The 16,105-nt window shown below is 37.8% G+C and overlaps 2 protein-coding genes across 3 annotated transcripts in view; one reads left to right on the forward strand and one right to left on the reverse strand.

Annotated features, from left to right (window-relative positions):
• The window catches only part of SLC4A1 (solute carrier family 4 member 1 (Diego blood group)), a 36,348-nt gene extending 22,930 nt beyond the window's left edge, over positions 1–13,418 (reverse strand). The window contains exons 1-5 of one of the 2 annotated variants that reach the window (XM_072414720.1): positions 13,293–13,418; positions 7,537–7,616; positions 6,713–6,788; positions 6,489–6,540; positions 5,008–5,105 (exon numbers count right to left, since the gene is read on the reverse strand). In XM_072414720.1, the coding sequence (XP_072270821.1) occupies positions 5,008–5,105; positions 6,489–6,540; positions 6,713–6,788; positions 7,537–7,548 (238 nt within the window). In that variant the 5' untranslated portion in view covers positions 7,549–7,616; positions 13,293–13,418. The remainder of the gene's footprint in view (positions 1–5,007; positions 5,106–6,488; positions 6,541–6,712; positions 6,789–7,536; positions 7,617–13,292) is intronic. The other variant, XM_072414721.1, reaches the window with a different exon arrangement.
• RUNDC3A (RUN domain containing 3A) overlaps positions 3,587–16,105 on the forward strand; it is a 31,992-nt gene continuing 19,473 nt past the window's right edge. Inside the window, exon 1 of the mRNA XM_072414723.1 lies at positions 3,587–3,686. The gene's annotated coding sequence lies outside the window, so the exon portion shown is untranslated. The remainder of the gene's footprint in view (positions 3,687–16,105) is intronic.

A 16,105-nucleotide genomic window follows, 5' to 3' on the forward strand; every position in this document is an offset into this window, starting at 1 on the left:
ACCATACATCCAGATATCTATCTATCAATCTCATACACGGTCTATCCTCCATCCATCCATCCATCCATCCATCCAGATATCCATCTGTCCATCCTTCCTCTTCTTTGTCTAGCACTCATGCCTTAAAACTAAAGAAAAGAAAATAATCAAATGATAGCTTCTTGCCCATTAGGTTTTAGAATTTCTTTTTGTAAAATCAAATTTATGATTTGTCTATATCAAGAACAAGAACACCAAATTTTTTTCTATAGTTTTAATGAATCAGGCACTTTGTTTCTATCTATTTCAGACACATACTCAATAAAGTGCTTTCATTTTAAGTGCAGGTAATTTAGGTTAAGAGTGTTCATACATGTATCCAGTCATTTAATAAATCACTAAACTAATGACAGAACATTCACCCCCACTGCTACCCCAAATAAAATTCCACTCCACCTGCTGCATTCTCTGTAATGTAAAATAAAAGAAGATCCTTATAATTGGTGGTTGCAAGTGGGCAGAGCTGGAAACCAAGGTGCAAATATTTCACCTCTGAAGTTCCTGAAGTTTACTTGACCTATGACATTCCACTCCAAATGTAAATATTAATTCCAAGAAAATTTTAAACCTAACTTGCACAGCTTTACCAGCTTTAAAATCCACCATGGAATGGTACAAGGAGGAACAAAACCAAAAAAGTGGGACGAAAAAGATAGAGGTCTCTACAAGTTTTGAAGTGGAAAAAAAGGTAAAATAAATATAATAGATAAAATATAAAATGGATCGGCTTCTCACCTGCTCAGGGACCGCCGTAAGATTTTGGACAGACAGGACAGGGTGACACTTTAAGCCCTTTATAGGAGGGCACCCCTTGTTCTCCCTGACACTGACCAATCCGCTGCCTTGTGTAAGTTTTGCAATAACCAAGAAATGGTGTCAGTCATCAAACTTGTGTTTACACTAAATTAGACAGCAATTCACCTTTGATGACAGTAAACAGCTTTGATAAAGTGGATCTGTATTGCATCGTTTAACTCTTCCACTCGTTTACATATTTCATTTTTCAGCTGAGAAGGGGTAACATCTTCCAATGTACTTTATAATCTTTAGTGGTAGTGCCTACATGTGACAAGTTTCTGAAAGATCTTAGGACAACATTTTCCATCTCTTTATTTATTGAAGTAAAAGTTAAGGTTTCATACACCCAAAAATTTATCTAGTGTCTATTCCTACCCATTGCTTTAATATGGGCCGGTTGCAATGTATATTTTATCTTATTATTATTTTTAATACACCAAAATGTGTTATGACTATAACTTGTTGATGGTTATTCCTAGGACAGCCTTTCGCAAGCTTTTAACTTCTAAGGAATCCTTAAAACATTTTCCAGGTCTTGAGGAACCCTTACTAAAACCATCTTTAGGGGTGTCAATGGGAAAAAGCTTTTAAAACTGATAGCTCCCATTGTTTTAGATATCTAAAACATCATTAAAGTTATACAGCTGCTTCTACCAACTGGTAGTGGCCCCAAAACTATGTAGGCATCATCAAACAGAAGGTCAGTCAGCCATAGTTCAAGGAATCCCAAGCAACCTCTAAAGGAAGCCTTTGCTACCACGAACATTGGTTAAGAACGGCCGAGCTAGAAAATAGTTACTCAATGTTTAAAGAACAACACCGCTCAATTTCTGCAAATTGTCCAACAGGCACCCAAGTGGCTGCTGGAGACCACACAATATTTTGTCCTATTTTAGGAAATTGTCTTCAATTTTGGCATCTATGCATTGGCTTTGTCTCCATGTTTACAAACATCTACCAATTTTCCGGAACCTACACCAGAAGTTAATGTTGTACAGGACATGAGGGAATACAAAAAGACACATAGAAGTTGAAATTTGATGGTAGTAGAGGCTGCGTAACACTTTATTATGTGATAAAGAAGCCTCCTTTTTAAATTTCCCTTGCACATAATTTGGTATTCAATGTTAAAACAGTTTAATCTTAATCACTGAAATTAATTTTGTATTATTTAGTAATTGAACCCTATTGTGTGTCAGTGGGTCACATGGTGAACTCAAAACACAGGTGTGTGCAGTTTGTGTTCTCAGATTTGTTGACCGGCACTGACATGTACTATTGACCTTTTCCTAGTATGTGATTGGGTATTCAAAGTGATAATAACTCAACCTTACACATTAACATTGCCTCTGGCAGGAAGCCTACACTTAGACTAAGTACACACGTGAAATAATTGTAATTCTAACGACAAATAACTGCACGATGCATGAACAAGTGCTGTACATTCAGCACCATTCTGCTCTATGGAGAGGGGAGGGGGAAAACAAAGGAGCGGCACCCCGCTGTGCTCTCTCCCCTTCACTTTCATTACAATCATCTGTGGATCCTCCAGGATGGTCATTTGGAGGACGGACGATGAGCACTGTACAAACGCCAGATTCTCGTCCAATATCAGCCCTGAGCCCAATATCGGACGAGAACCATTGCACGTGTGCATGTAGCCCTACACAGGAGCAATTCATCACGAAAAGAACAGAGGTCCTCTGACAGCCAAAGGTACATGAAGGAGATATTCACGTGATCAATTTTCAACTGTGTATAGGCTCTTCTTTAAAACTACATTCAAGGCATCTCTCAGGTTTTGGATAGGGTTTAGACGCTTTGTCAGGTTTTTATAGCAGTTGGGATGATCCACACGCAATATGCCCTGGTGGCCACTGCTACTAAGACAGAAATTAGGGGGGACACCAACAGAAAAGGCTTTACCTGGAGTTCCACTTTAATGTAAACCTGTCTTAGGCTTGGGCAATAAAATGCACAAAATACATGAACAACTTTGGAATGAACTGGCATGTAAAGTTGACTTAATATCAATAGATATAAAAAAAGGCACATTGGGCCTGATTTATTAAAGCCCTCCAAGACTGGAGAAGATAGACTATCATGAGAGATCCCGGGACCAGATCCATTCCAGGTTTGCTGGAACACCCATATTCACCCATTTTAGTCTATCTTCTCCAGTCTTTAATAAATCAGCCCAATTCAATTCACTTTTTCTGTAAAGGTCTAGTTTGATCCTACTCCATCCCACGCTTTCCTGACCACCCAGGCCAAGCATTACATTTAAAGGCCAGTCACCTCTACTTAGGCATTTGTTCACCATATTCTCAGTATACATTTCTCAACTTTGGGACAGGTTCACTTTAAGAAGAAATAAACCCAAGATTAAAAAAAGTTATTATGTGTATATTACAAATTTTGTTCTGTATTGTATCAACTTTTTAGATTTAAAGTGACAGATGTCATGCAATTAGACAGGACGTCAGCTGTGTGTTCAAATACTATGTCAACTTAATTTTTAAGACTTTAGTCCTATAAAAATCGCTATGGTTGCTACTTATTTATCCCTATAGGTTAATAAATCCATTTTTGTCTAAGCCAGCCATGGCATGATGACTACATATAGACAGATCCTTGTTGGCTATAGGAAACATTGAAGGGGATGCATACCTGTGTTCCTGGCCAGTTAACACCACATATTATATAGAGTTCCCAGGAGGAGACCCTGATGAGTGAATTCAGGAAAGACTGCATAGCTGATAGCTTCACCTGAGCTCTGACCTGGATATCCATTACTCTTGACCTGCTAGCTTATCCTGACAACAGGCCCTAAACCTCTGGAGGATTGCGTATGTACTCTCTATAAACATGCTTTGTGTATACATATACAGTAAGTCATTTGGGAGAACATGATGGATGTAGTGTCATTTAAATTTTAAAGGCCTAGGAAGGGTCAGACCTTTTATTATCTAAGGGCAAGAATGTTTTAAAAACAGTTATATAGGGAGATTGGCAATCCTATAGAAACATAAAATAGAAGTAAACCCTACACAAATGACATTTCCTTTGCGTAAGCTTTGTGTATCATAAATAATTATCAAGTTTTACATTTTTTTATATAAACTCATGTTTTCACCTGTTTTATCCATTGTAACGTTAGTGCTGCTGATCTCGTTAAGTATCTTTGCAGCCACCGTCTGCATGCACTTGGGTAATGGCTTCATGGCATTTCAGTGCAGGAACTGATTGCAGTTAGATAAAATTGTCCTTGGTATGAAATCCCTTATTGTGACACACTGGCAAGGCTGTTTCTGCTGAAGTCCGGCCTATACCATGACATGCCTTTTATCATCCTATATCACTCACATGATTGATGTGATTATAATGCATTTCCAAAGATTTCTGTTGGAAGTGATTGCTGGAGCAATCGAATCGAATCAAAGCTATGCACATGCATTGGAAGTTTTTTTTATAGCAATACTAAGGCATCAATAACTTCATAGGAACCCCAAGCATATAAAAAAAGTGGTGGCCACCATGATCTGATGTTTTTTTTTACATCAATGAAAGCTACTTGGTTACTACAGGCAATGGCGTCTTTCATTTCCTTAGCTGATTATAGTCCTTGTCAATGATTGTACCCATGTATTGTAAGACTTATTAATGCTACCTTGTGTTAAAATATATAAAATCTACGTGCTTTGGCATTTGTTCTCTGCAAAGCACAGAAACGCAAGTCTCATGCACCTATTCACATGTTGCCATTTTCCTAATGCTTTGGCATCTCACTGCAGCAGATCTCATTACTGGACGTTGCTGTGCATGCAAGGTATTTATCTGTGTTGTGGGTTGAGCAGCTCGGTCAAATGAATGGGTTTTCCACAGTAGAAACCTAACTTTATTCTGAAAGACATGGCTGATAATGTATCCCTTCCCTTTTTCATGGATGGAATGTAAAGGTTATGCCATGTTTCAAGTAACCTTAGAAATAAGGTTGAATATTTTTTGCACATTGAACCAATATTTATACTTTAGTGTATTACATGGGACAGTTAACATGACCAGATGGGACTTCTAAGTTCTTTAAGGGTCAAAAACTCTTTTTAACTTTTTAAAAAAAGATTTTCACATCTGGCTAAGAATTATTTATGTATGTTGGTGGCTACCTACTTAGACTTTCACGGTATCTTCCTCCCCGCCCTTCGTCCTCCTTCTGCCTCCTCCTTTCCAGATTATAGGAGTCGCGGATCCCCCAATTTGTCGCCTGTCTGCAAAACAGACTCGCAGGAGGAGAGTGGAAGATTATAATATTGATAATCTTTGATTTATGTATGTAAAAGTCTGTCTGCTCTACTTCCACCCAACAAATATGGAGAACAATGGAGCTGTCTTTGCAATTTGTAGCTCTACCTGAAGGTGAGTAGATGCTGGTCCATCAAATAGCTCAACATACATCTAATTAATAATATTTGAGTTCTTGGTTCCCCCCACCAGTTTGCAGCTTTAACAAGGGAGATTTTTTTTTCTTTAGAATGGAGATTGCAGCAAGAGAGTTTTAGGGAAGGCACAGAACTGTAAAGTTTAACTTGGAGCCCTCTAAACCAAATGATTTCTGGACAGACTTGGAATTTGGGTACACATTCTATAGCCATATGTAATTAAATATTTTTTATTCAGTTTAAATGTATCATTGAATTCGTTATCATACAGGAAAATGATACAACTTGGTTATCTTTGATTATTATATGCTGAAGTGCCAGACTTGGACATTCGTACAATACCATACTTGCAATGCTTTATTTTTTGCCTGGTGGCCAGGTATTGTGTTGCCTTTCCCATTTGTGGTATGTATTAATAACTTATCATATTATTTATTGGTAAAGTAGAATATTGGTCAGTATTTCTGCTTACTGGGTGTTGCACAATAGTGAATATCTGACAGGTATGGCTGCCCATATGACTCCATTGGTTACCAGGAGCAAAAAGACATTGGGATATACATATTTGTAAATGGTCCCCTCAGTTGAGGTTGCCATTGCATGGGGCCTGATGGGACAACAAATACCATAATCACTGCTATGGAGAACTGGTATTAAGTCCCACTCCTGCCAGTCACCCTAATAAAGTTTAGGTATACCTGTTAAGCAAGAACTTAGTAGGCTCCATTAATGACATCCTTCTGCAATTTGTCAACTGACTCCTTTAATATTATTATTTTGTGTCACTGAGCAGGAAAAATATAAAGATATTCACCAATGGCAATTAAAATACCACCAGCCCTAGTTTTAGTTCATCAGCTTGGGATCTTAAGACACAAGACCAGACCACTTGTAATCGCAGAAGAAAATATAATGAATAGAAGACGTTAACTGTTCTCTAATATCAGGTTTTCAGCAATGTGATAGAAAAGTCTTGACATCTGAATGATCTGTTGGTGCATTCCACCATGGAAAGTATATGCCAATTTGTTTAATTTTTAGGGCTGAGTATCTATTTTTTTTCCCAGTCTGTTGCAGTTCCTACGTTAGTAACATGGCACAGTTGGTCTGTATGAGTTTCCGACAGGGCCTGTAAAATGCTTTGCAAACTTCAGATATGGCACTCAGTCCAGACAGATATATTAAAATGTTTAGGATGGCATGCAGACTCACCTAAGAATTTTGTACAGTTTGGACCTCCTCTTCTCCTCCTGATTGGTCTGTCCTATACAAAGCAGAGACTATACCATATTATGGCCTGTGCATGGGGTGAAGCTTTCAAGAATTTACCCAAATTTTTGGTTGTGTAAAGTCCACCATAAAATGGGTGGACAGTTCCATCACAGATTTGTTTTATTACTATTACATTTATGAATACACATTTCCCTGTTACTTACGGTCATCACTGGCTATGGTTTCATCGGCATCATCATAACTTCCGAGAGCACCTTCCAAATCTTTATCAAAATCGAACTGTAAATGAAAATGGCAGAAGTTGTAAAATGATGCAATTATTTTACATCTACCGATCTGATGTCATACCCCTATTTTCATACTTGGATTTTCATACCATACTTGGATGGAATTCTTGTCTCGGTGATTCCTAGGGTTAAGTGCAGATCTATCTACTAGACCTCCCTTAGTAAATAAATCTTGATTTGCACTACTCAGAATAGAAAAATGTATATTATTAAAACCTGATTTTATGTAGGGAAATCTATAGACTAAATGGTTTCTGACCTACTAAGACATTTTGAGAAATAAGTCCGCAATGACAACTTCCATATTGCTCGCATGAGTGGCTTTCCTTTAATGTCATCCAAATTTGTAATTTTATTAAGCATACTATGGAAAGAGAAAATAGAGATCTTTAAAGCATATCGGTTCTCTGTCCTTTCAGATCAAAGTAAATATTTGCTTTAACCCCTATTATCCCATGTTCAGCTCTGGAAACCAAAGAACATACCCAATACTTCCAGGTATGGAGGAGAATGTGACAGTACGGGGCCAATCTGTCACACCAACATGTCATAGACTGCATGTGCAACCCTATGGGAGAGCAAAGTATGTGCTGAAGTAAAGTCAACCTAATGCATGGACAAACCACAGATTGACTTTAAGTGGCACCATAAGCAGCAAGGGACCCCCTATGTTTCCTATGACCAGCAAACTAATGCACTTGTCACTTGCACAGTTTTATACCTTATCAGTTTTTACTTACATCAGACGCCATGTCTGCTGGTTATTTCCCCGACTGTTCTACTGCCCAGAGAGGGATGAACATAACACAAGGGCTTATTCCTGTAAAGGGAGAAAATATAAACCAATGGTCAGTAAGTAGGCAAGACAGAACTATTCAGCTGCTGCTATCTTACCCCCAAAGTAACAACTCCTTGAGTATTACAATTTTTCCTCCCTGTAAGATAGCCAATCTTTAGAACCTAAATGATAACCTATTGACTGTAAATCTAAGATGAATACCTACAAATAGTGTAATTTAGATACCATGGTCTTAATAGTTTGTCTGGGCATGAATAAAAGAAACCTGCATCTTTTTACACTGCAAGTACAAGAAAACAACTGCTGGACTGCTAGAAGATCCTAAGTTTCTGTAGTTTGTTGACAACACCGCATTAAAACTCCAAGCAGTGTTGTAAGTCCAGCCTACTTCTACTCTGCTGGGCTACAGAAGCCCCCTTATTTTATGGGGATCAGGAGAAGAGGGGGTGTTCTGTATTGTTCAGTAGGGGAGACAACACTGCTTGGAAATACAGTGCAGAAGGGTGTTGAGAGATCAGGAAATTAGGTGTGTACGAGACTTCTGGTAAAGAATGGATAACAGATAGGGATATGTGCATTGTTTATACATTGTAGTGATGTTCTGAAAGTTTTTTGTTTCTTTAGCCCAGCCTTAAACTTTACTGTTTTATAAAAAAAGGTACTGTGGCGTCTATATACACTTTTAGATTCTGCACAACCATACAAACATGTATTGCATGTTGTTGACTGGATCTCCTTTTCCCAGACCTCTCTGTATGTTGTTTGATAAGATGATGTAGCGAGAGGGAACTCCCAACTACGTGAGAGCCAAGATAAGACCAGAAGAGGAATCCCCACCACACCCAAATTCTCAAAAGCAAATACATCATCTTTGCCATCCTTTATTCAACAGCACTATCACCATTCACATAAATAGGACAATAAGGAGGACTTATATAAAAAAATTAGTTGTTGCGAGCAGTAGCTTCGCCTATGCTTCAGCTTTGCTAAAACAACCCAAGTATATTGCAGAATGATATCAGCTTATCAAACAGACCATGCACAGACATATAAACGAAGCCAAAGAACTACTACCTTGCCATGGTCTATTTTTTCATACACACACATTGTAAACTTCAATACACTGAAACTAAAAATAACCAGACCACATAGATCTTCGTGTGTATTCATTTTATTATTGTATAGCTTGAAATAAATTTAGGAACCCAGGCCTTTTATTTTATATAGACGGGCCCTGCATATTTTGCATATGGAATATGTATTCATGCATCAAAATGCAAAGACACAAGAACATATAAATATGTAAATAGTAAAAATGTTGCCCTAAAAAAAATAGAGACTACAGACATCGGTGATTCAAGACTTCCACACATCCACTGTTATCTCCTATCAACCCTTTATGATTAGTCTTCTCATGAAGCCATCACAACCAATTCATCAAGGTCCATCACTTTGTCCTGATAGTCTTGCATTGATTTAATCTGAAATCTTATTTATTGCTGTAATAAAGAGAACACCAGTGCTATTCTATTGGCTTGTACTCTCTTTGGGCTCACCAAATAGGTAAGAACCTTCAAGGAGTTTAAGATGGCACAAGCATCAACGTATAAAAAGCCAAGACCTGTTTTAAACATGTTGATGTATGATGACCTTTATAGTAATTAATAAGCAATGGCCCCGTACTCATAATGCACAGGCCTGTGCTCCATAACCAAGACAATTTACCCAATAAATACATAGTTACCCATAGCCATCTTTGTTTTAAGACCTTCTGATCATAAATAAATGCACACAATTCTGGTGGAGAATGTGCACTTTCTGACCTCCAAATCTTGATTTTGTAGGGACACTAGTTATCTAGACATTGATATTAAGATCATTTTTATATAAGAAAATCTTATAAGGTTTATGCATTCATTGCTTTCCTTCTTTTGCCCTTTTTTGAGGACCAAGTTGAGGAGGACCTTGCCCCACCACTGCCTCTCGTCTCTGGTGCTCGGTGTATTTATAGAAACCCCAGACCTTTTTAAAAAATGGGGTGAGAATCTAACCAATAGAGCAGAATGGTGTTCTACCAAACCTCTACAGGTTAAGTCTGTGTTTATGTATTCTGCACGATGGTATTGTAGACCCACATACTTATGGTTAGAACTAGGCTGAACTCCAAGCAGGCATAGTAATATAATAGTTGTACAAGTAGGCATTGAGTTACAAATCCTTTGGCAGAGATTATTCTGCAGTGTATTTTATCAGCATAATAATTGTTTGCTTTCTACAAATACCCCTTGGTCCCTCTTCATCATTGAAGTGCGCCTATCACTGACTGATTATGGAAGCAGCCATTGGTGACCTATAATATCCATCTTGTCTGATTGGTGTTCTGCTCCTCTGCCTTTATTTCCTTTAAAATCCCTGACTCAGAATGAGTATACCGATCAGGTGCTCAGAAATTTGTCCCAAGCTTGTTTTGTGACTGTATCTACTGAAACCCAAACCTCAGATTTGTATCCAGGCAGTTCTGTACAATGAGCTCACCAATGGCAGCTCACATCATCTCCTAGTGATAGGTCCACTTTAAGTCCTTATTATTTGGATCCTATGCTGTAGAAATGTAATTTTATAGAGTTATGTCTGCATTCTTTATGTACACACACTTTCACACATTTTTGTTTTACCCCTACAATGTGCGCTATGTCATTATTGAAGTAGTATGTCATTTCTTTAAAAGACGCATGTATTGCATCTGACAGTCAGATCAATGTATTTCATTGCGCTTTGCTATGTTCATGTATTATTAAAGCTTCAGTTGCTCTGTTCATTATACTTATATAGCATTTAGTTTGCTAGTAGTTTTGAATGGACGATTCATAGGCCGGGGTATATATGATGAACAAGTGGCACTAGATCAGGGGTGCGCCAACAGGTGGATCTACCGGTAGATCGCAAAGGCAGCGCGAGTAGATTGCGGTGCCTTGCCTTTCAAAATAAACTCTACCGCACACAGGAGTTATTAAATCCAACTTTCTATTGTTAGTAGATCATTTTCACTTGATCATTTTAAGTAGCTTGCAAGCCAAAAAGTGTGGGCACCCCTGCACTAGATTGTAATATTGGGTGAATCTGCCTGAGTTTGGTTTGCCCGATCAGTTCAAGTAGAACACATAATGATGTTTTTGGTGAACATTGGCTTTTGTTAACCTACAAGAATTGGTCTGCTAAAATTTCTGCATAAGAAATAGGAAGTGAACTCAACTTCGTTCCTACTGGATGGTTTTAAACCAAATTCTTTTTTTGTGGAGAGAGAAAAAAAGGGTAAACGTTTTAACAGATTGGGGTGGAAGAAAGTGGAATTTTCCAATGCGTATATAATTAGGGGAAAAAGTTTATTCTGACAAAGGGTCTAAACTTAATGGTTTACTAAAAAAAAGAAAATATTTTGCTGTCGAAGTCTTTATTGGAAGTATTTTCCCTTTGCTTTTTATTCCAGCAACAACATGGGAAGTAAGGGTTCACCATGCATAAAAAATCTGATTATCCAATAATCATAATAAGTGATAAGTGAAAATGAAATTTTAGTTAGATCTAAAGGTGATTGTGCAGTCCAACATATGCGGTTCATTGAATTAATTCAACAAGGACAGATACATCAATATAGACCTGACCGAGGATCTAGATATTTCCCATTTTAGCCAAACCCAAATTTTGCTTTATATTGCTTTAGCCATGATATATAAAAGTTTTAACAGACACAGAGTGACTTGTAATTGAGGTTTGCAATGTCCAAAGTTGAAATCGTGGCTCAACATCATCACGCTGCTGCTTTTGTACAATTAAATATAGAATTGGGGTCCAATTGCCACTTATTATTCTTGTTGCTCTATTTATTAATGTGCAATATGTTAGGAAGCTTAATATATGTCCGCTGAATATATATATATATATATATATATATATATATATATATATATATATATATATATATATATAAAAATTGCACAGTGATAAAAATATTGCATTGCATATTGAATATATGATATGATGCTTCCACCATTTTCTGCAGCCTTTACAAACTGACAAACAATCTTGTTTGTTACAACATAAGCTTGCTGTGTTTTCTGCAGAGCTGATATGAGGCAAACTGTGTAAAATCACCATATCAGCAGTATTGGGTGGTACCGAGCTGGATGCAGCAAGACGACCAATGTCTGTCTAACGGCATTATTCAAATTTTAGCGGCAAAATGTACAGCCTTGTGTAATAATAGGACAGGACAAAGAGTGTGATAGGAGTGTGTAGTAACCCATAGAAACTACATTCCACCTAACCCATGGTCTGAGCAATGAAAGATGATTTGTGATTGGCTATTGTGTGATACATAGTTTTCCATATATATAACAGCCTATTTGTAATTTTTTACAAGACCCTACCGCCTTGATTCACTATATAGTGGCATTGTCACACTTTAAATGATACAGTAAATTTGACTTGTGTGTAAAATATAAAAAGGGACAGACTGTTGTCACAAGTGCACTTTAAAAAAGTCTGTGCATAAAAGTTATGGAACAATTTAAACTTTGTTTTACAGAACATACACAGCAAAGCTACATTTTTGCAGGGAATTTAACAAATGATAAAAAGTGACCATTAATCATTGCAACAAATGGCTCCATATGGGCAAAGCTAAATAAGTTGAACATGGTAACGGGTAATCTTTTGTGATCCCACAATGCAGCAGAATTGCTCTCTGACTCTATCTGAAATATGGCAAACACATTGATATTCATTATACATGTCATGATGTCTATTAGGTATGCAACAATGGTGGGAAACTGAAATCGGGCTGAAACACAGCTTTGCAATGTGATGCATTATGGTGTTGTGGGCATACCCACAATGCATGTTAATGCATATTAGTGCTTTGTGGTGCCAATCATTTTGAATGGCATGCCAATGCAAAAAGCCAACATACCTCATTGGCAACATGTGGTGTTCTGTACCATGTTCTAAAATTGGTTAAAACTGCATTAATGCAACACTCAAAATGAGGTTGCTCTGAATGGGCCCAAATGACTCAATTTTAATAAAAATATATTTTAACATATAGATTTATTTAGTATTGTACCCCACAGAACATTGATGTATAATAGACAGCCAATTAATTTTTAGAATATAACAATGACAGATGATCCTGGATTAGTTGGCATGAGTTAATGCAGATAACACGTCTCCTTGCCAAGACAAGAGTTGGCACCAACATCCAGTAAACCAAGGCACCCGGCATTAGGGATAACCAGTCCTATTCTTATATTAATTAATATGTGAGGTCAGATAGGTTCCAAGGAGGTCAGATTGGCAAATGGAATACTTTGTAACACTATGTGTACCCACCTGGCATCGCCTGATAAATTAAAAGTAAGGTGTTGTTAAAAATACATTCAACGAATGATACAAAACTAAAAGCAACCTCTATATACGTGGATGCTCCAATACACCATGCCCTTGTGTCACAGACATAAACCTTTTGTGTCCGAATCAGCCATAACCTATGGAAACCAAGTACTTTACCAATAACTGTAATAATCATTGGTATGCAAAGATCTCAGTCAAAATTATTAAGATGTAACCATTCCTTTACTCTAACAGCTGCATATTTTTTACTATTGTCTTTTTCATAGCCCATAACCCATTGCAGCCTACCTTGGTGACCAGCGTCAGGGCGCCTCTCCAGCGTTGGGTCTCGTTCTCCTGAGACCAACTGCTCCTTCCAAAAAAGTACTGAGTCACCAAAGTCACTCAGCCTCCTATCTCTGCCAGAACTGACGCTTATCTTCACCTACACTCTGCTCCCTCAACCTCCACCTCTCCACCCTCCTCCAATAAGCGTTGTTCCCCCAATTCTCTCTGTTACTTCATACTCTGCATCCCAACCCCAATCCAATATACCCAATATTATATAACAAAATCTACCATTGATTTGTATGTGCCTGCCACTTTCCTATTTTTTTCCTCCTCCTATATTTGCTTATTTTTTTTTGTTTGTTTTTGCGCTTTCTCTCTTTTTTGAACACTTGTGCCTCCTCTCTCCGGCGCGTTTTCTCTTGATCTTTTTTTTTTTTTTTTTTCTTGCTTCTGCTTGTGCACTTTCTCTCTTTTTTTATTATATTGTATTTTTTTCTATTTCTTTCTTGCACGCTTTCTCCCCCCACTTTTGCACACCCACTCTTGTTTGCAAACTTGTTTATTCTTTTTTTTTTATTTTTTTATTTTTTTGCTTTTCCTCTCTCTTACAACTTTGCTCAATGTATGCACACTTTCTCTCTATTTTTTGTGCTTTCTCTCTTGTTCCTTCCTTTATTCACCTGCTGTCCTTCTCTTGAACATTTGCTTTTTCTGTTGCATGCTCTTCTTTTCTTTCACTTGCACACTCTGTTTGGCTTGCACACTCTCATTCTCATCATCTCATCTTTTGTGCACACTCTTGCTTTCTGTATCTTTCTAACCATTTCTCTGTTCCATAACAACTTGTTATAGGGAGATTTTACCTATACGCTGACTATTACAAAGCTGTATAAAAGTAGTACTGGTACAGTTTAAAGTTGAAATTCGTAACAACAAGTACAAAGAATGTTGTGCACTTTATGGATGATGTATCTTATGTATAGAGGATCAATCTGCACCTAGATTATCAATAAAACAAATTTGGCTTTCACGGTTATTAGTGGGTGGGGAAATCATTGGCAACAACCAACTATTCCATGTGGATAAATCTATAATAAGAATCACAGAAGCATGCTGAAAATGTATTTTTTGCTTCAAACCTCCTGGAAAAAAAATAGGGATTCTTGGCACACCTTGCATTCCTCCCTACTACCTACAGCCATATTTACAGTAAACCCAATCTCTTAAATATCATAACATCTTTTACATGTTATTGTCAGATTTTTTACAACATTTGAAATACCTGGCGATCCTGCCATGAAGGTCCTTGTTCAGGTACTAGACCTTGTTGTAGGGTGGCAACTCTCCAACTGTTCTCTTGCATTGTCACCCTGTCATACAGGCTTCAGATGGAGACCACAAGTAGTCATTTCATCACACATTACACCGGCATGGTCCAATGTTGTCACCATCAGGAAACCTGTTCTGATCAATGCCATTTATTCATTTCTGAAGTGCGTGTAGATGGGATGTAGCTGCAAAAAGCAGGAGATCTGAAGGCAATAATAGAATTATTAATGTTGTAGAAGCTAAATGTCATTCATTATAGATTTTCATCTCCTTTAAAAATGTTCTGCATTGCTACAAAAAGAATCAGCAATAAACTGTTATCCTGGCTCCAGAGATGCATGGTTGGTGCTATCCGCCTTCTGGTCATCATACTTCTCTTTGCTGTTTTGCTCATTCCATCTTGCCATGAAATAGAGCTGAACCTTCAACATTTAGGATCTGTCTCTTCTAAAACAATCCATGAATTATAGATCTGGGTATTGTCTGCACTCACCTGCGCACACTCTGTACACCCCACAGGCGGACCCTCTACAAGCCAGATCACTTTCTGGATAATCTATTTAACCGTGACACGATATAAAACACTGTTTATCCGCTGATATTATAAATTAAATAGCAGGGGAAGGATTAGGTGAATCTCATTGGTTTCAGTCTGGATTTGTGAAAAAACTTGGTGTCAATGTTCTCATTCCATTTGTATATCAAGCCAGGGGGATTCAACCCACCAGGGTCTATTGATGACCAAAATATTATTGTTGGCTTGGCTGATTCGTCGGGTGGTTCATTTATTAGTAAATGCTGTTTGATGATTGTCCCATCAAATTGTTATATCTATCAGACACTTAAGCTAGGTACACACGTGCAATAATTGTTAAAAACAATTGACTAACGATTATGCAAGATTATTTTGTACGATCATATTGTGCATGCTGTAAAGATACGATCGTTCAAATATAATCCACCAATAGTGTACACACGCTAGATACCATTGTTTGAACGGAGGGAGTAACACGTACAGGAGAAAGCAGGCCTGAAGCAAAAAAAAAAAAATTGGCGAAAGGCTTCATGACAGGGGGGGCATAGACAATCAAACATGTTTGGGGGGTTAAAAGTTCATGTAAGGAAGTGAATGGAAGCATGAGGCTGCAAGGTGCCTCGTGGCAGAGGGCACGTGGAGGAAGGTTGGTAAAGGGGTCAAAAGTTAAAAAAAAAAAAAAAAAAAGGTGGGGATAAGAAAAATGCGGGAAGGTTTGGGAGGATTGCATTGGTGGGGAAAGAAAAAGGGGAGGTGAAGATAAGGGGTTTAAAAGATGGCTTTTGGAGATGGGGGGCAGCACTGAAAAATTTTCCTGGTGACTGCGTACCCACCCTCCCTTGTGGCAATATGGGGAGGGATATTGTCGCAGCAGCCGAGCGGTTTTGGTGGTTGTTTGGGTTCTTGAAAGTTAAAGGGGGGTAATTGTAAATTTAAATAAAATGGGGGACAGAAAATGTTGGTTCTC

This window comes from Pyxicephalus adspersus, chromosome 6 (genome assembly GCF_032062135.1).
Source record: "Pyxicephalus adspersus chromosome 6, UCB_Pads_2.0, whole genome shotgun sequence".
NCBI classification, from domain to species: domain Eukaryota; kingdom Metazoa; phylum Chordata; class Amphibia; order Anura; family Pyxicephalidae; genus Pyxicephalus; species Pyxicephalus adspersus.